The sequence below is a fragment of the Chionomys nivalis genome, chromosome 16 (genome assembly GCF_950005125.1).
Source record: "Chionomys nivalis chromosome 16, mChiNiv1.1, whole genome shotgun sequence".
Lineage (NCBI taxonomy): Eukaryota > Metazoa > Chordata > Mammalia > Rodentia > Cricetidae > Chionomys > Chionomys nivalis.
This window is the reverse complement of record NC_080101.1, coordinates 52,701,475-52,721,695: the sequence shown is the minus strand read 5'-3', so window position 1 is coordinate 52,721,695 and position 20,221 is coordinate 52,701,475. Positions and strand designations below refer to the sequence as shown.

General features: G+C 43.6%; 2 protein-coding genes across 3 annotated transcripts in view; one reads left to right on the top strand and one right to left on the bottom strand.

The window, feature by feature from the left end:
• Positions 1–13,212, top strand: part of Sbspon (somatomedin B and thrombospondin type 1 domain containing) — a 31,569-nt gene extending 18,357 nt beyond the window's left edge. The window contains exons 3-5 of the mRNA XM_057790833.1: positions 6,304–6,394; positions 8,111–8,287; positions 11,654–13,212. Coding sequence (XP_057646816.1) covers positions 6,304–6,394; positions 8,111–8,287; positions 11,654–11,771 — 386 coding nt within the window. The 3' untranslated portion in view covers positions 11,772–13,212. The remainder of the gene's footprint in view (positions 1–6,303; positions 6,395–8,110; positions 8,288–11,653) is intronic.
• A 2,332-nt stretch (positions 13,213–15,544) lies between these two features.
• The window catches only part of Terf1 (telomeric repeat binding factor 1), a 42,896-nt gene continuing 38,219 nt past the window's right edge, over positions 15,545–20,221 (bottom strand). For both annotated transcript variants that reach the window (XM_057791086.1, XM_057791087.1), the window contains one exon: positions 15,545–16,019. In XM_057791086.1, coding sequence (XP_057647069.1) covers positions 15,858–16,019 — 162 coding nt within the window. In that variant the 3' untranslated portion in view covers positions 15,545–15,857. The remainder of the gene's footprint in view (positions 16,020–20,221) is intronic.

The following is a 20,221-nucleotide window of genomic DNA, read 5'->3' as shown; positions in this document are numbered from 1 at the left end:
AGCCGCCATGTTGGGGTGACATCCACTGGGGTCCATCTCAACGAGTTCATATGTTCTGGGGTAGGGGCATGTGGACTAGAAATGTCAAGGTGGAAAAGGCTCACCTCTGTGCTCCTCCACAGCCCTCTGCAGAAACACAACATGACAGGCACCACAAGATGGCTGCTGTCTGACTGTTGGGTTTTGGTGGCTCTTAAGACCCAGAGTCTACTTCACAGGAAGGGCATCTGCTCTACTCATGGTATTTGGCTGCTAGAAGGGTTTCTTCAACACCAGGCTGTTGTGTACCACTTCCCAGTCTGCAGTCCTGGTAAGAAAGTTAAGAAAACGTTATGGGCAATGGGATGCAGGCACCAGGACGTGTGATCATCATACACCCAGGGACAGTGTGTCCCCGGGAGAACCCGGCGGCTACTCAGACCCCTGGACAGTCTCTTTTCTGCCTGGAGGTGCCTATTCCTCTGTCCAGCAGCTCCAGATGTTCCTTCTCTAACACCCTCATCCACTTGGTCCCAAATGTCCCTTCTCACAGCTCCTGACAGACACCACACCCCACTAAGGATTTGACGCAACTGTCTTTTCTCTTGCGTCTTAAAGCTGCCCTTGGCCTTGTTTAAACACTTGTGTAGACTTTGTGTTACACTCCCTGCCTAAACTCATAAATAATAACCTCATAGTTTGCAAAGAAGAGGGCAATCATTACATTTTTAGTCTCAACTTTGGTCCTCAAAGTCCCCCCCCCCCCCGTGAATTGTAGGCTCCACTCAGGCTGTCTGGGGAGCATGGAGCCACCGAATATTCCACTGTGGTGGTTCCTAAGACCAGATCCTGGACCAGGAATCCCTGGATCACTTAGAAACTCCTTAGAAATACAAGTTCCTGGGGCCTGACCCAGACCCATGGGATCAGAATACCTGGGGTGGGTCCAGAATTGTCTGAGTTGTAATAAACCCTTCTGGAGTATCTAATGCTCACTAGAGTTTCAGAATATCTCAAACATGGCCTCACACCTCTGCCTGCATCATGGCTGGCAAAAGTTTCCCAAGCTTATCTTCTTCTGTGATAACAATGTGAACAGAGGGAGCTGTTTCTCCACGAAAGAACTTTTCAGAACTAACGACGATCGAGACATCTTCACTCTGCAAAGAGGGAGATAGAATATTCAGGTTTTCCTCACTTTAGTTAAACCACCCCCTCCCAGCACACTACCCCAGAAGAAACTCAGTAAAATCACTAGTGTTCACGAAGTATACATTAAAAGATAAACAACTCGGAGGAAAGAGGGACACGAAACAGTAACGTGAGCATTCGGTCTAGAGGGTTCTTCAGGGTTTGTTTGACTCTCTGAACTGGGGCGGAGGTCCCAAAGGGGAGCACAGCTGCTCTCACAGCCTTGAAGACCCATCCTCCTCTATCAGGAGAGGTCCTCCTCTTCAGCTAAGCACACAGCTAAAGAAAGGATGCTCACAGAGGTAATGACAGGAGGATCAGAAGTTCAAGGTTATCCTCAGCTACAAATTGAGTTTGAAGCCAGCCTGGGCTACATAATCATGATCCAACCTCATAAAAACAAACAAAAATTTGTGCCATTTAAAAGTAAGGTATAACTACACCTTGAGCTAAGGCTCATGCACTATGTACAGGAACTCTGGTAGAGGTGGGAAGTAGCAATGGGTACACATGTGACCCGGCAGCAGGACAAATGCACTTACCACACCGAGGTGGGCTCTCTTCCGTGTTCCCACATCAACCTGAGAACCTTACTATAATAGTGCTGGGTGCGTGCCAGAGTGTGTGCGTGGATTTATTTATTGGGGGTAGTGGTGGGTGCATGCCAGAGTGTGTGTGAGGGTTAGAGAAAAACTGGCAGGAGCTGGCTCTCTTCTACTGTGTGGGCTCCAGAGACTGTCCTCCAGCTGGGGAACCTTCTTAGCACAGTGCTCGTCACTGAACTGTAATGAGCTGTGATGGATGCGCTTGCTCTTTGGGTTTGAATCTCTAAAACCCACCACAGTCATGGCATGCACAGGTGCCGGGGTTTAATGAATGAGAGATAACCCAACTGGATGAGAATGCGAGAGAGATCTGGCTATGACATGTGTCAGCCCCTTGATCACTAGGATTGGTTCGGCTTGTCTGGCTCGGCTAAGCAGGCGTCCTGCTCTTCGGGAAAGTCATTCCAGGCTTGCAGTGGATGAAAGGGCATTCCTATGATACGGGAGCAGAGAGCGTGGCGGTGTATCATCCAGTTACGTGGGAAGTAGTTCAAAGTGATAATGAACGAGCTTGCGGATTTAGCCGAGGAGAACTCTGAGCACTACAGCCTTGAGTCTCCTTGCTGCTCACAGTAAAATGGGAAAACAGAGATACAGAAGGAGAAGGAAGTTATTTTATCTGAACAGAATCAGGATTAGGAGCGGGGTAATTCTCAGTTTATCAAGACAGCAAACAGTGGTGAAACGCAGAGACTCGCTCTCAGGGGAGCAGGCTCTAGGAAAAACACTAATGGTGTGTCTGTACATCCACCTCCTATCTCAGGAGTTTAACTGCCACCAACTTGGTGACCTAGGCAATACAAATGTATCATCTTAGAGTTCTGTAGGAATCTGATGGGTTTTACTAGGTTACAGCTGAGGTATCAGTAACATCCTGGGACTTGAGGGGCCAGCTTGCTTTCAACAGTTTTCATTTTTGGTGTTTGTGGGCCTCGCCTTTAATGTTTAAACCATCTCTCCAGCCTGTTTTCTCACCTTTGGAGATGAAGTACAGCTCTGCCTCACGCTTCCCTCCATCTCTGCAGCTACCCGCGTTGCATCTACTCACGCTTTCCTTCTGAAGTTGGGTCTCCCTCCCACCAGATTTTTGAGACATCCCTTCTGACTGCTTGAGACACATCTAGAAGATGGAGACCCTTGCTATTTCAGACCCCATTGCCGAACGATTTGAATTCCATCTGTATACTTCATTCCTCTTTGCCACATAGCACCAAACATTCAGGCATTCACACAGCCTGGAGATCGGGACTTAGACGTCTTGAGGGTGCCGGATGCCTCATTCTGTTTTCTACAGGGACTAGGACAAGTCGTTATCTTGGGCTTGCACACTATGAAGACAATAGAGTTCTGGAAGGCAACTGCAGGGTTCTCAGAGCGAAAACTAGGAGCCCATGGCCACGACCCCTGTGCGGCTCCCTTCCATATTGTATCATTAAAATTAGGATTATGGATCTGGTGACTAAGACAAAATATAAAAGCCCATGAAGATTACTCTCTTCTTAATGAGTTTTCTGGTTTGACTTAAGGTATAGGATATTTTATCCCCCCAAAAATATTAAAAACCAAACCGCTTCATTAATGTGCATTTTCCTCCCCACAAAAGAGCAGGGGCTGTTTGCCAAATTTCCCTTTTATTCTCTTCGATATGTACAGAGTGGCCTGCCTTTTTTTTTTCCCCCTTTCTTGTGGCATGCCCTTGTGTCAGAGGGCTTATGAAACTCTCAAAGCAAATTTCATTTCCTTTCATGTTCAAAGGAGATATTTGCAGGGCCGTGTTTCTTAAAAGTGAAACTTGCTGTAAAAGGGAGCAATGGTGGGTCCATAGCCTGCCAAAGAGCTGGAGAATGACCTCTGAACAAAGACCATATTACACCTGAGTATTGCAAGGGAAAAGGAAGGGGGCCGTCACTTACGGAGGGACCATGTCCTGAGGCACCAGCTACGTGCTTCTGCACAGAAGCAGGGGTGGGGCTGAAGGCAAAAATAACTTTTAAATTATTTACAACCCTCAAGATATGAAAATTAAACTTGTGGGTTATTATTAAAGAGTGGCTGTGGTTCAAAGCGCCGCGGGCCATCTGGCTCCTGGATGGTGTGCAGAACTCATGCGTGGGGGAAAGATAACCTGGGTCCAAACCTTGCAGCCGCTGGGGCGGGGGAAAACAGGATCCCGAGGGACTACTTTGCTTTTAAGATGTTCCATAAGACAGGGCTGTTGAGGCTCAGGCAAGTAGATTGGGAGTTCAAGACCAGCCTGGGCTACATGGCAAGATTCTGTTCCCAAACAAACAATCACATAGACTGTCAACATAGAGAATAATCATGAATATATGGTTTCCTGCAGTCTTGGCTGATTTTGAAACTCTGATCCTCTTTCCCCTATCTCCTGAGTCATAGGATTGATTATATATACAAACCACACATTTGTTTGTTTGTTCTCAGTACAAGGGATAGAACTCGGGGCCTCACTCATGTTAAGAGAATGCTCTAATAACCGAGCTACATTGGCAGCCCCTGGACAGGAAGCCGTAAAGATCAGAAGGTGAAATCCAGGCATGGTAGACATGTGCTTATAGTGCCTGTATTAAGAAGATGGGGACACATGATCTCTAAAGATCAGTGGCCACTGTGACGAGTGAGCCTCAGCAGTTTGCTAAAACAAGGTAGACAAAACTGACCTCTGAGGTTGTCCCCTCCCCTCCTCTTGCATGAGCACACACATGTACACGCTGGTCCTGGCTTCACCTATGAAAACTTAGGAAGGTCGAGGTGTTCTGGGCTGGTGCTTCTGCATTTGTGGCTGCTGCCGATTGCTGCTGCTTCTGTTGCTGCTGCTGCAGCAACACAAGGAGCCAAGGACGAATCTGAGGGGTCAGGTAAAGATGTGGGATTTGGTTTCTGACTAATGCTTCCAAAACAACCAACTCCACTGGGTTTATATAAGGAACATGTCAAGAAAGGGTTACTTCTCTTAAAATGAAAAGGGAGGGAGAGAGAAATGGAAAAAAAAAAAAAGAAAAAAAGGAAAGAAAGAAAATCTGAAAAAGAATTAAGGCCTGCCATCTTGTGGCAGGCAGGAGCCAGGAAGGTGCACATGTACTATGAAGCTGCTTTTCCTCTTTGAACCAGTGCCCTCACACAAATTTGCTCACGCTAATTACTTTAGCATGTCAGAACCCAACGGCAGCTTGTATCTGCTCTTATCTAGATTGTTCAGTTTCTGGAGTAAAAGACAGGAGGGGCTGTTGAGTCCTCACAGACTCTGTTCATCTGTAGATTCACCCGAGCAGGACTGGACATATTTAGGGGAAATTTGTCTGTATTGAACATACACAGTTGACTGTGTGGTGTTCTGTGTGTGTGTCTGTGTTGTATGTGTGTAATGTATGTATGTGTGTGTCTGTGTGTGTCTGTGTATGTATGTGTATGTGTGTGTGTGTGTGCCTGTGTGCGCGCAGAGAGGCCAGAGGTTGATGTTGGGTGTTTCCCTCAGCCTCTTTCCATGTTACTTTTTGAGACAGGGTCTTTCATTGATCTTGGAGCTCACCGATTTACCTGGATTGGCTGGTTGGCCAGCGAACACAAGGATCTCCTGTCTTTCTTTCCCCAGTGTTAGGATTCTATAGGAGTTGCTGGATTTTCTTTTTTAATATGATTGCTAAGCAGGGAGTCCTCAAGCTTGTGCAGCAGAGAGCACATTGCCATCTGAGCCATCTCCCCGGCCCCAACCTCTTTCCCTTGGTATTGGTCTCTAAATCAGGGCTTCCTTTTTGTGTTAATGCTTCTATGAAAACATCAAGGCCTTGTTTACTGTAACTGAGCCATTATATTTGCAAAAGAAGATTTTTGCATCCATGTTAAAAATACTGCAAACCTGAACATACAATGGCCTTGAAGCTGAGTCAGTGTTTCTGCCAGCATCCCAGTGTGAAGGCACACACAGTGCAAAGTGCCCACTCAGAATCAAGGCTGTGGTAGAGCCGTGCAGTGCAATGTGGCGCACATGTTCAGAAACAGCTCGCATCCACTGTGCAGTGGACTTTGAGCTGCTTTCCAATGTGCGTCCGGACACATTTCACTCCTGCTCATTTTTCACAAGCTCTACATTCAGTTGTAGGGATTTGTGGGGGCAAAGCTGTGAGGCTGTGGTTCCCAAGATGCTTGGGGGCACCCAAGCTTGCTTCTTTTATTCTTTCTCATTTTTACTGCTTGTTTTCTCTCCTTTCCCTCTTCTTTCTTTGATCCTTCTCTCATCTAGTCTCGAACTACTTTTTCACCGCCTTTCTCTCTTTCACGCCTGGAGGCCACTATGCTCAGCAGAGGTCTCTGGTTCCCTTTGTGGCTATCAGATGCATATAAATACTGATTCAGTTTGCTTCGGAAGATGCTACAGCAATCTCTCTTGATACTGTGCCACTAAGATCTTTGGACTTGGAAACAGAGATCTCAGATAGGCATAGAATCTAGTTTGGAAAACCTTACTGAGTACTTTGACTGCACGAATACAGTGTAATTCTTCCTTTTCTAGTTCCTGCCTTTATAACCAGCTCTGCATTCAACAAGAAGAGAACAATACAAGCCGCATCTCCACAGTGGTCTACACAAACTGAGGATGTTGGGTAATTTACTTGAAAATTACTGCCAGGTTCTCCCTCCGTCCCTCCTTCCCTCCTTCCGTCCCTCCCTTTCTCCCTCCCTCCCTTCCTCCATCCATCCCTCCCTCCCTCCCTTTCGAGACAGGGTTTCTCTGTGTAGCCCTGGCTGTCCTGGAACTCACTCTGCAGACCAGGCCAGCCTAGAACTCACAGAGATCCGCCTATCTGAGATTAAAGGAGCACACTACCATGCCCAGCAGCTTCTGAAGTTTCCATGAGCTGGTTTGTGAATCTGAGAGTTGACACACTTTCATTCGGAGGGCGTCTCACGGACACCTCACGCACAGGCTGGAAGGCACCTCCATGCTCACCCGCATCCACTCTTCTTCCATCAGAGAGAGCTGTTAGGAGACTCAACAGCCACATCTTCAGGTCTCCAGACTGTTTACTAGTGATGAGTTATTAAAACTCAAATTTTTATTCTTAAAAGATTCAGCTGAGCAGAACTTGAGACAGCAAAACTAATATTGTAAAAATGGCCATGTTACCATGATTCAGTGTAATAATTACCATCAACACTTAAGTGACATTCTTCACAAAACTAGAAAAGTCTAAAATTCTCATGGAAGCACCAAGAAGTGAATAGCTGAGCAGTTGGGGGAATTGGTGGGGGTTGGCTTGTCAACGTGACATACTTGGTAGGACATCTGACCGAGGAAATGCTAAGATAAAGCTGAGCTGTAGGCATGCTCGTATTTAGAATAGATCTTAAAAACATACACATTCACAAATTCAAAAGAAACTGTAGAGGATATAAAATGGGTGAAAAAAGGGGAACTGATCTTGCTAACGGTCAGGGAAATACAATCTAAAGCCACAGGGAGTTAGTGTTTTAACAATGTTGAACGAATGATTCCAAGTGCTGGAGATGATTAGAAGGGCTGAGACTCTAATTGCAAACATGAGCTATTTTAGCAATGCTTGCTGCAAATATCTTTCTGGTTTTTCTTTAATTCTCTCGGTAATAGCTTTTGATAAACATAAATTTCCAAATTTAATATAGTTTAATTATAAACCATTTTTCTAGCTAGTGATTTTATAATCTTATTTTAGAAGATTTTCATAATTTCAATCCATAACATTTATTATCCCACATTGCCTTCTAAAAGCTTTACTATGTTTCCTCTTACGTGTATACAGAAAGTCCAGTGCCACTGCTTCCTGTGAGCCCAGCTCTCCTTTTCCTCTCTTACTAAAGTTCAGTCAGAGTGACATCCACACTTATCTGTAATTGGTTGCTTTTCTGTGTGTTTGGTGATGCATATGTTTTGAAAATAAAACTCTTAGTAGTTGTTAAGAAAAATCAATATTTAGTTGAGCTTGGTGGTGCCCACTTGCAGCCCGCACATTCGGGGTGGGGTGGAATTCAGAGGTTGAGGAGTGCTACGCTGCCGAGTTCGAGGCCAGGATGAGGTGTGTGAGCCCTTATCTCAATCTCATGTCTGTGTGTCTGTAAGCATGCAGGCATGCATACATGTACGTATGCTGGGCATGGTGGCACGTTTGTAATGCCGTCACTTCAGAGACTGAGGCAAGAGGATTGCTCCTAGGTCAGCTTGGGCTACCCAGTGAAACCTTGCCTCAAAAGCAAAGAATGACTGACACGGCCCCTTAAGACTTCCTACAGTGTCGGGCCACTTCTAACTATGCTAAGCGATCTCTTAACTTCTTTTGTTCCAGATACTGTATGGAGTTCAAGACAGAGTCCCTGACTCCGCACTGTGCCCTGGACAACCGTCCGCTGACTCGATGGATGCAGTATCTCCGAGAGGGATACACAGTGTGTGTGGACTGTCAGCCTCCAGCTATGAATTCTGTGAGCCTGCGTTGTTCCGGAGATGGCCAGGATTCCGACGGGTAAGGAAGGACGATGACTAACAGGCTACTGCTGCTAGCGCTGACGCTCTGGCCTCTGAGTCTTAATGAGCGAAGCAGTGTGCGGCACATCAACATTTCTTCCTCGTAGGATGTGAGAGCGAGGGGCTGTCCAGCGACCCCCGTCCAGGACTCAGACCCTCTCTAGACCAGAAAGACACAGGCTCGTTTAGTTTGGGGGCCTCATTTCAAATGAAGCTGCCCCCAAATGACCAAAAACCTGACCGCTCCAAAGGTACTAGAGACTACTTGAATCTGAATCTCTTGGCTTGGAGACTGTATATAGTGGGGAGCTGCGGGCCTCTTCCCACAGCCCGGCTCATGGCTGCCTGGCTAGCTTATGCCCCAAAATAACGACACACAAACTGTATTCTTTTAAGCACTGCTTGGCCCATTAGCTCTAGCCTCTTCTTGGCTAATTCTCATATCCCGATCAACCCATCTCTAATAATCTGTGTAGCATCAGTCTTAACAGGAAAGATTCAGCATGTCTGACCTGGCGGCTTGCTTCATCACTTCTGCCGGGGAGAGGGGAGCATGGTGTCTGCTCCAGAGAGCAGAGCTGTCGAGTCTGAGCTCAATTCCTCTTCCTCCCAGCATTCTGTTCTGTTTACTCCACCCACCTATGTTTTAACCTATGAGGGCCAAGCAGTTTCTTTATTACTTAACCAATGAAATCAACAGATTGATATATGACACTCCCACATCAACTGTATACACACATTCTTCTTGGCCCCTCTTCTTAGGACCAAGTAAACCAGTGTTTAGTAATCTCTTAGGTCTGGACCTAAAACTTTTTAAATAAAATGTCAGAAAGCAGTTATTCCTGGCTGTCCATAATTCCTCTTCGCTGACACTGGCCAGGAAGGCAGCAGCTGATGAGACTTTTAAACCTTGGCTTGGTTCTAACAAAGTTTTATTTGTGAACACCAAAATTTAAGTTTTGTATGACTTTCATGCATCATGAAATATTAGTCTTTTTATTTTTCCTCCACTGTTTGTTGCTGTTGAAATAGGGTCACACTCTAGCCTAGGATAGCCTGGAACTCACAACATAGGTCAGGGTGGCCAGGCACTTGTGGCGATCCTCTGGAATCAGGCTCCAAAACATTGGGATTACAAGCATAGACCACCATCGCCTGCTTCTCTTAACTCCTAGAAGCATTAATGCTGTGGCTGCAGAGACAGCTCAGCAGTTAAGAGTTGGTGTTGCATTTGCAGAGGACCCAAGTTCAGTTCTCTGCGCCCAGGTAGGGTGGCTCACTACTGCTGGTAACTGCAGTTCAGCTTTCTGGGTTCCTGAAAGACCCACGCACATATGCACATAATTAAAAACAAAATCTTAAAAAATTAACATTCGGCCGGGCGATGGTGGCGCACGCCTTTAATCCCAGCACTCGGGAGGCAGAGGCAGGCGGATCTCTGTGAGTTCGAGACCAGCCTGGTCTACAGAGCTAGTTCCAGGACAGGCTCCAAAGCCACAGAGAAACCCTGTCTCGAAAAACAAAAAACAAAAAACAAAACAAAAAAAAATTAACATTCGTCCTTAATTCACAAGTCCCATTCAAACAGAGGGGGCAGGCAAACAGAGGGGTCAATACCGTGCTGGCCCTGCCCAGGTGACTCAGACGCGAGTAACGTTTCAGATCTGCTGTGCCTGAGGTAGGGTTCTGAGAGCGGTGACTGCAGACATTGCGTCTCTCCACAAGCCTCTCCCAGGACTGCACCCGTGTTCAGTGAGACCCACTAAATGCCATTTACGGCTAGAAGAAGGAAACACTGGGGCCGCTATGGACAAGAACCAATCCATTCACACACGTAATGGTTTTCAACATGTCAGGTGTAGCTGGTAAAAATAGATTAAAAGTAAAATACTGACCTTTCCAGTTAATCATGCTCCCATCGTGTTTTAATATTTAATAATTTGGCTCATGTTTAATAGTCGCTTGTGCCTGGCGGTCTCGATTGAGCTCACCATATGAGCAATAAAGGGTGTGAGGAATTCATAGCAAATGAAACCTAATATTTGGATTTAATGTTTTTCCGAATACCTCATCTCTATTTTGACTTTAAATGAATTTATAATTCAATTTGTACCCAATAAAGAAAGTATGTTACCCCTGGTTACTATACAAGTGAATTAATGAAGAATATTTTTAATGCTCTGGCTTTGCTTTCTGTACTTCTTCCATTTTTCATTATGGAATCAAAGAATTGGAATAGAATGAAAGTGGTCATTTGGTGAGACCCTCCTAACTTAAACACACACAGCACACCGTTGTCCTGTGTGCAGTACCCTGAAGAGATGGATGACGACACCCCGAACGACTCTCTGAACACGGGTGTCCTTGAGTAGGGACTAACTGGTGACTCACATCGACAGAATCCCAGAAAGAGACCTTCATGACTGTAGAAGGGGGTGGCATCTAGAGACGGCTCTGTGGTGAAGAGCACTGTATGCTCTCCCAGAGGACCCAGGTTTGATTCCTAGTGCACACGACAGCTCACACCCATCTATGAACCCAGTTCCAGGGGATCCAATGCTCTCTTCTGTCTCCCACAGCTGTACATTTGGGCAAAACACTCATACACGTAAAATAAAACTGAATAATTTAAAAATCTGATTTGTAATATACTTGAGACTGTATGATTACTAACTATCTTAGAAATGGCTTCTATTGCTTTGGTAAAACACTGTGATCAGAAACAATTTGGGAAGTAAAGGGTTTACTTAACCTTACATCTAAGTCTATCACTGCGGGACGTCAGGGCGGGAACTGGAGCAGAGGCCAGGGAGAAGTGCCGCTTCCTTGTTGGCTCCCCATGGGTTTCCTAGCCTTTCTTAGAGCTTCCTGGACCACCAGCCCAGGGCTGGCACTGCCCACAGTGAGCTGGTCCCTCTCACACCATCATCAACTTAAAAAATGTACCACAGGCTTGCCCAGGGGCCAATCTGGTGGAATCATTTTCTTAATTGAGGGTCCCTCTTCCTGAATGGCTCTAGCTTGTATCAGATTGACATACACTAGCCAGCACATTGTCTTTAAGATCAACAACAAACCACAACACATTAGGGCTGGAGAGATGGCTCAGCTGTTAAGAGTACCTGTTGCTCTTGTAGAGGACCTGGGTTCAGTTCCCAGCACCCACATAGAGGCTAACAACCTAGCTCCAGGGGAACAAGTACTCTCTTCTGGCCCCTGTGGTCACTAGGAATGCATACAACACACTCACATATGTGTAGGCAAAACAATCATGCACACAATTTAAAAAATTTATAACTGTGTGGATTAGAATTTCCTTTGGTTTGCTTTTAGTATAACCTACACTTCTACAATATCGTTTCAGAAACCAGACTCTTCGCTGGCAAGCCATTGGCAATCCTCGATGCCAAGGGACCTGGAAGAAAGTGCGGAGGGTGGACCAGTGCTCCTGTCCGGAAGTGCACCGCTTCATTTTCATATAGAGCGCCTCAGAGCCACTGCACAGCGTGCTTGCGGTGGGCTGAGTACTGCCAACCTGAGCTCAGCCATTAGAAGCCCTCAGAAACTGTGCCAAGTCCCTGGACATGCTCCATTGCAACACTTCGCTTCTGAGAAGGAAAACTTAGGGGTAGTTCTCAAGGATCACAGTCTCTTTGTTTTTATTTTTACTGAGTTAAAGAACCATACTAAAAGCTCTTATGGCCTTGACCTTAAACGTTTGGCCACAGAATGCATGTCTGTTTGTACTAGAATCACTACCATGGGCTCTAGTTTGGGTAAGTTGCTGTTTAAGGGGATCTATGTATTTTGTCATTATTGGTTTTATTTTTTAAATTAAAGACGGAATCTCACTATGTAGCCTGGAACTCATGCTGTAGATCAGGCTGGCCGCTAATTCCTAGATATTCAACTGCCTCCTGGGTACTGGGGTAGAAGACGTGAGCCACCTATTCTTAAAAGATTCTTGTTTTTGTTTTTTTGTTTTTAAAACCATCTACATGTGACTCTTACACATAGTGTTCCCGTGTATTACAAGTTGTCAACTAATTTCAAGTCAGTTGTCACAAATAACCTGCCACAGAGAAAGGTGTGAAAATTTCAGTTGGTGTTTGGTAGTGAAAAGCTAGCGCCCATGATAAGGACATTTTTAAAGAAGAAATTCTCCTTAGCTAGTTGAAAAGAGCAAACAGCCATGGTAGATCGATAGGAATTGCTTAAAACGTTACAATGTCCCTGAAATTTTGGCACCAATGGAGTCAGATGCTTTATTTCTAAGCACTCTTTCATCATGCATATCTAAGATGGTTTCCAAAATTTAGTTCCCGAAGCAGAATAAGACAGTCTTTTAATGTCCGACTTCACGTTCAGTTGAGGTGCACTTACTAATTTTCTTTCTGCAGCACATGTTTGGGGTGAGATGCAGAGGTACATATGGTAGGAGGCATGGATCTTCCTCTAAGTGTTACGATCTCATACACAGGCAATGAAATATTACGAGCTTTACCTTACGGATGTAGCCAAATGGCACGATGTGCTTTCAGATCCAGGATAGCAAGCTATTCTGCAGTCATCTGCGGAGGCTGGTCCAGGTTCTCATCCCAGGCTCTGCTTCAGAAGAGATCCTGAGCACGCCCCAGACTCCAGCCTAGGACCTCAGTCGGGTTTTGTTTTGAAGAAGGTTTTAAATTGGGGATATTTTCTTTAAAGAATTGAATCAATATTTAAAAGGTTTAATTACTTTGGTATGAACTGAATTGCATTCACTAACATGGTCAACTGGAATGTGTATATTTGGCACTGATCATGTGACAACCGAAGGCCAGCAGCAAGCTGAAAGGGGTGGCAAACATCTCCAATAGGATTTGCAACTGTATTTTCATTTAACTGCCAAGGCTGTTTTCATGGAAAACAAAATAAAATAAAATGAAATAAAACAACTTAAATTTTGGGGCTGGAGAGATGGCTCAGGTGAGAGTGTACACATTACTCCTGTAGAGAACTGGAGATTTCCCAGCACCCATGAAGGATGGCTCATAACAGTTTGTAGCTCCAGGATGTTTGGTTGGGAGCTCGGAGCATAAGCAATCAGTTAAATGTAATGACAGAAACACACAACTTTTAGTTCTGGGTGAGAAATACAGCTCACTTCTCTTCCTTCCCAAATAAATTACGCAGGTAACATAGGTGAACAGAGGGGAGGCAGTCTCAACTCAGAACCTCCGAATGCATCCCCACCCCGTCATCCCCGCACAAGGTCTCATGTAACTCAAATTGGCCTGGAACCCACTATTTAGTTGAGGAAGGCCTTGAACTTCTGATTCTCTGCCCTCCAGCTCTCAGGTGCTAGCATTATAGGTGTGCATCCTCACTCTAGGTTTTGGTGCTGAGGACTGAACCTAGGACATTGTGCACGCTAAGAAAGCGCCCTAGCGAACTGGGACACGCTTGGAAGACTGAAAGAAAGTTTTAGCGACCGTCGGTAAACAAGAGTCGGATGAAGTGGCGGGAACTTATTTTTATATTATTTAGAGAACATGGAATCAGCGGTGGGAACCTTTCTTCTGAAAGGCAGGAGATCTCTCTCAGTTTCAGGGTGACTTCTTGAAGGTCCTGTTTGCTGAGAGAAAATTAGGTTGTCTAGAGAGGAGCAAAGATCCTTGAGGAGGCAGACTCTCTTCAGCATCAGTGGGTGTTGTAAATCTGACAGGGATATACTGATCAATTTATTTTCTCCATTATTCTTTAAAAAGCTATTTCATGTATATGGATGTTTTGCCTATATATGTCTTGCTCAACATGCATGCAGTATCCATGGGGCCCAGAAGTGGGCACTGGACCCCCTGGAACTGGAGTTACAGACAACTATGGGCTGCCTACCATCAAGCCACGTCCTCTGGAAGAACAGCCAGTGCTCTTACTCATGGAGCCACCTCTCCAGCCTGTGTACAACTCTGTTCAGAGCTACAAGTCATATGAAAGAAAAAGCTGCTTAAATAAATTTAAAATGACTTTTGGAGCTGATGAGATGGCCAAGCAGGTGGAAGAACTTGCCACCAAGCCTCACACCCTGGAGCTCACGTGGTAGGGGAGAATGCGCTCCCTGTTGTGTTTGGGCTCCATTGCTGTGAGAAACACCAGGATCAAAGGCAACTTGGAGAGCAAAGAGCTTATTTCATCTCACACGTGGAGGTCCAGTCTACCACTGAGGGAAAGCCAGTGCAGGAACACAGGCAGGATAAGGATGAAGGAGCTCATGAAGCCATGGAGGAGAGATGCTCAGTGGCTTGCTTGGCATGGTTTGCTCAGTATTGCTTTTCCTCCTACAACACAGGACCACTTGCCCTGGAGAGGAGCTGCCACCTGTGAGCTGTACCTTCCTATACCAATTATTAGTGAAGAAAACGCCTTACAGGCATTCCAGTGAAGGTATTTTCTCATTGAGGTTCCTCTCCCCAAGTCAAGGTGACAGCTTCTGTCAAGGTGACAGGACACTAACTAGTACACTCCTGAGTTCTTATCAGACTTCCTCATGCATGCCATGGCATGCAGACTTATGTACTCATAAATGTTAAAAATTAAAAAATAAAATAGCCTTTGATAAGTAAGTTTTAATAATGTATATTGTGACTTTTTAAAGCAATGGGTAAAATAGTATTTTATAATAGCAATTTAGAGTTGATGATTTATTAAGTATGTTTAAAGTGACGTTGACTTATATGTTTATTGTGTCCCAAGATGCCAGCTTTGGAACTAACTGGCAGCATACTGGGTCAGGAAGCATACGGCAATTACTAATGTTTCTGTTTATTGGGCAAAGAGGATAACATAAATTCAAGAAAAATAGGAAAAAATGCATGACACTTTGAGAGAAAGTTAGAGACATTACACAATACCCCATTTTTAACATAAATATTTCAATAGGCTGAATTTTTATCCACTTAAATACAGCACATAAAACTCAACGTGCTAATTGTTAGTCTTTGATTAAATATTCTAAAGAATAAATTGTTGGTGAAAACTTCCTTTAGATGGAACTATTGAGAGAAGTCAAGTTTGTCAGAACTTATGGATTGTTCTGCACACTATCACCCCAATAACATAATCAGTAAGTAGCATATTAGCCATAAATCAAGCAACAACGACAACAACAAAAAAAAAATCACAAAGGAGTATTCCAGTTCCATTCTTTAGAAAATCCATTTCTGTGTGGCATTTTGTGAGGTTAGTAGAACAAACAGAAACAGCCACAAATAAATACTTTTTAATCGTATCAGGCTTTATTTTTTTGTATTACAACAGGATGTGGGATGGGGAATTGAATTTGGTAGGGTTCAACAAACCTATATTTACAAAAATAAAGAGTCTTGAAAAAACAATTATGGCATATAATTTACTTTTACAGTACAAATCTGTACAAAACTACAACAAAAAAATAATGCTTTCAACAACAAAAAAAACCCTTAAGATACATCCATCACTGACCAGACAATTTTAAACAAAATGTAGTGATCCAAGTATTTAATTGTCCTTGAATTAAGCCAAAACAAACCCACGCAGCCTTCAGTGCCTCAGTTAATCAGCCTCAGTTTCTTCATTGTTCTCCACCTGTCTTTTAACATGACACTTGTTCGGTTGTTGAACTTATAATGCGATAGTATTTTCGCCCAGTTTCCCTCTCCATATTTCCTTACACCACACTTCAAAAACCTATCCTCTTCCCAAAGCCATGGCTGTTGAAGAAAAATAAAAAGTTACTCAAAAAAACATTCTTCGAAGAGGACACATCTTTTAAAAATCAAGTGATGCTTTGCTTCTTAAAAATGAAAACAATTTTCCTATATACCTTTGTATATATGAACACACTTTTATAACATCTTACCATTATCACGTAACATTTCAGGGTAGGGTTACACCTAAGATGGGACAGTCTGTCTCACTTCAGACTCATTGAGATGTCTTAAGCAGCTTTTATCTAATCCTTAATAGATCACTCCACATTTTTAAACAGAACTCATGACTGTTTAGTACTTCACTAATGAACCAGCAAAAATTCTCTACCTGTGCTGGGGGAGGTAAACACACACACACACATACACACACAACACGCAAGTCTTCCGTAAGACAGACTTTCAAAAACACAACTAGTATTTAAACACACAATTTAAGCTGGGAGAAAATGCTGAAAAAATTTAAATAAAATCTAATACTTTGCATAGACAAAGTACTAACATTTTGTATTTGGCATATGTGACCAACTAATTATTCCTTCTTTTGGCGTGATAAAAGGGGGTTTGTACTACTTGTACACTAATGCTCACAGCTGTATTATCCACAGCACTGAAATGAGGAAGCATGCAGGGTATCCGCCAATGAATGAATGAATTTTTAGCATATAGTATATGGGTAATATTATTTATCATTAAAATGGAAATTCTGGCAATATAAACCTTAAGAATACAACACTAAGCTAGGCAGTGATGGCACATGCCTTTAATCCCAGCACTCTGGAGGCAAAGGCAGGCAGATCTCTGTGAGTTCAAGGCCGGCCTGGTCTATAAGAGCAAGTTCCAGGACAGGCTTGCTCCATAGCTACAGCAAAACCCTGTCTCGAAAAAACAAAACAAAAAAGAATACTATGCTAAATGAAATAATTTAGATATGAAAAGACAAGTACTGGGGCTAGAGAGATGGATTTAGCTCCCAGCATTCACAAGGTAGCTTATTAACTACCTGTAACTCAAGTTCTAAGGGATTCAATGCCCCTTCTGACATCTACAGTACCAGGTACACTTGTGGCACACATGTATACATGCAGATAAACACTCATATAAAATAAATAAATCTTAAATAAAACAAAACAAGTACTGTATGATTTTACTGATTTGAGGTGCCTAGAAAGGGCAAACTCAGAGACAGGCAGCAAAAGGGACAGCTACCAAGCATGGAACAGAAAGGGGAAAGAATGTTTTTATGGGTCCAGAATTTGTTTCAAAAGATATAGGTGGACTGTGGCAATGATATGAAAATATGTTTAATGCTAGTAAACTGTACACTAAGAAATGATTAAGATGCACTGAGGAGACGGTTCAGTGGTTAAGAACATATTCTGTTCTCTGAGTTTGGTTCATAGAATTGCAAGGGGTGGCTCACAGCTCCCTGTAACTCCAACTGGGGACCCGACACTTTAAGCACCTTACTCACATGCATATAACCTTATCCTAGAAATATATGTAATTATTATCTTAAAAATCTTAAGATACATTTACCTTTATGTATATTTTACTACAAATAAAAAAATAAAATCCATATTAGAAAATTCTGGTGTTAAAAAGAAGAAAAATCAACATGGCCTGAAGACAAATGAGATGAAAACTATCTTACAGATGACTGAATACCAGAGAAACTGGCACTGACCACAGCCAAAATCATTCCAGGTTTGTATGCTACCATAAGACTGTGTCTTCTACTTTGTACCTTCACAACGGCATAATTTATAGAAAAAGCAAAGCTTGTTACAGTAATTCACACTATGTAATATTTGTGAGAATATACTTCTGAAAGCCATTTACTTTTTTCCTTAATGGAATACTTTAATAAAAGAACCTACAAATTTAATAAAAAAGACTCAAATACGTTTGGTTAACAGACAAGAAAAAAAGCTATCCAAATAGGAATTGAGAAATTTAAATAAAAATTAAACAACTGAAGGCTCTAATACAACATAAAATTAAGTGTGGCAGTCACCTTCTGTAAGAGTTCTGATGTGGGATTCCCCTCTTTATGCTGTGAATGTGTTTTATTGCCAATGGTTAATAAAGAAGCTGCTTTGGGCCTATAGTAGTACAGAAAAGGGCAAAGCGAGAATTCAGAGCAGAGATAGAGGAGAAAAGAGGGTGGAGTCAGAGAGAAGCCATATAGCCATTCCATTAAAAGAGACAGATGTCCTAGAACTTTGCTGGTAAACCAAGAGCCTCATGGTAAATACAAAATAATAAAAATGGTTAATTTAAGATGTAAGAGCTAGCTAGAAATATGCTTAAGCTATTGACCAAGCAGTATTATAATTAATATAGTTTCTGTGTGATTATTTTGGGTCTAGGAGGCTGGGAACAAATGAGCAGCTTCCATCTGCAGAGTTCTCTATCACAAGGTCAATAGTGAACAACTGAGAAATAAAAACAATGTTGATAGTGTCCATATAACTTCTTTGGCAAAGGAAACAATGGCATGATCAATACCCATATGTTCTTTATATCATATGGTTGATATTCTCTCTACAAGAAAAAAACTGTTCTCTTATAGTTATGTATAAATGACACCCGTGCTCTATCCTCAAATCCAACTAGGAAAGATTGTGTGAGACAGAGATTTCTGGTTTCCAGTCTGATAAGCAAAGCACTTGGAAATTATTGCTCCCATCTACAATGGGAAAATCAGAACACTGGAAAACTATTATATTATAAACTATTATATTCATCAGAGAATTAGTCATGGGGTAGACAGAAGAGAATCAAAGGAATTAATAAAAGCTAGTTGTGGTGGATGACTGTAAATCCTAGTACTAGTGAGGTAAAGAAAGGAGAAGCAGGAATTCAAGGGTAGCCTTGGCAACATAGAGTTTGAGGTCAGCCTGTGCTACATGATATGATATTTCAAAATTTAAAAATTAATAAATACCCATCTAGGAGCAGGAGTGACCCTCTGCCAGCTGGACTGCCTTCACTCCCTGGATTCTGTTCCCCCAAATCCACTCTTCTGCCCAACCTCTCCCACCTCAATTACCCTTCCCCACAACTCCAATAGACTCCATGAGCTCAGGTACAGTCCACACCAGTCTAGAGAACAGGCGACTGACCTGGCAGCCAAGCTGCACCACTTCCTAGAGCTTGATCCCCAGGGCACATCCCCTGACCCTCTCTTCCTTGCCGAAAGCCTAGATAGCTTTACAGGAGGCCAGGCTGGTCCTAGGGATGTCCAGGTAAGGCACTGCCCATTAACATTCCCTACAGCCCACCCAACAAACCCAGCTGTATTACCTCCTCGGGCTCCATATTCCTGCTTACAACTTTGGAAGAAGACTTAGGCTTCACTGGAGGCCCGGCTGGATGTAGATACCCAAGATAAGATATCACCCACCACCTGTTAACACTCCCTTTAAGTCCATTCAGCATCCCCAACAGCACCCCCACCCCACTGGGCTCCACACCCTAGCCCACAGCCCTATAAGCTTTACCTGAGGCCAGGCTAGTCCTAGGGACCCCTGGTAAGACACTTCCCACCTCCTGCTAACACTCCTTAAAGCCTTCCCAACAACCCCAAACTGCATTCTCTCTCTGGGCTTCATATTTTGGCCTACAACTATGAAGGAAGACTTGGCTTTACTAGAGGCTAGGCTAAGGTCCCCAAAGCCCTGACAGAGACATCCTACTAGATCTGAAGACTCACTAGTCACTAGAACCCTTGGCCAATTAGACTAAAAAACCAGAGAGAACAGAGAAATCAAAAACCCAAAGCACTCATTCAGCAAATGATGGAGGAGGATCACCTGTCTATCTGTTGCTTTCATTGGTTAATTAATAAAGAAACTGCTTGGCCTGATAGGTCAGAACATAGGTGGGTGGAGTAGACAGAACAGAATGCTGGGAAGAAGGGAAGTGAAGTCAGATGCCATGGAGCCAGCCACCAGGTCAGACATGCTGAATCTTTCCCGGTAAGCCACCACCTCGTGGTGCTACACAGTTTATTAGAAATGGGTTAATCAAGATGTGAGAATTAGCCAATAAGAGGCTAGAAATAATGGGCCAGGCAGTGTTTAAATGAATACAGTTTGTGTGTCGTTATTTCCGGGCATAAGCTAGCCAGGCGGCTGGGAGCTGGGCAGCAGGAACAGGATGAAAAGCAGGCTTGCCTGCCTCGCCACTACAAACAAAGA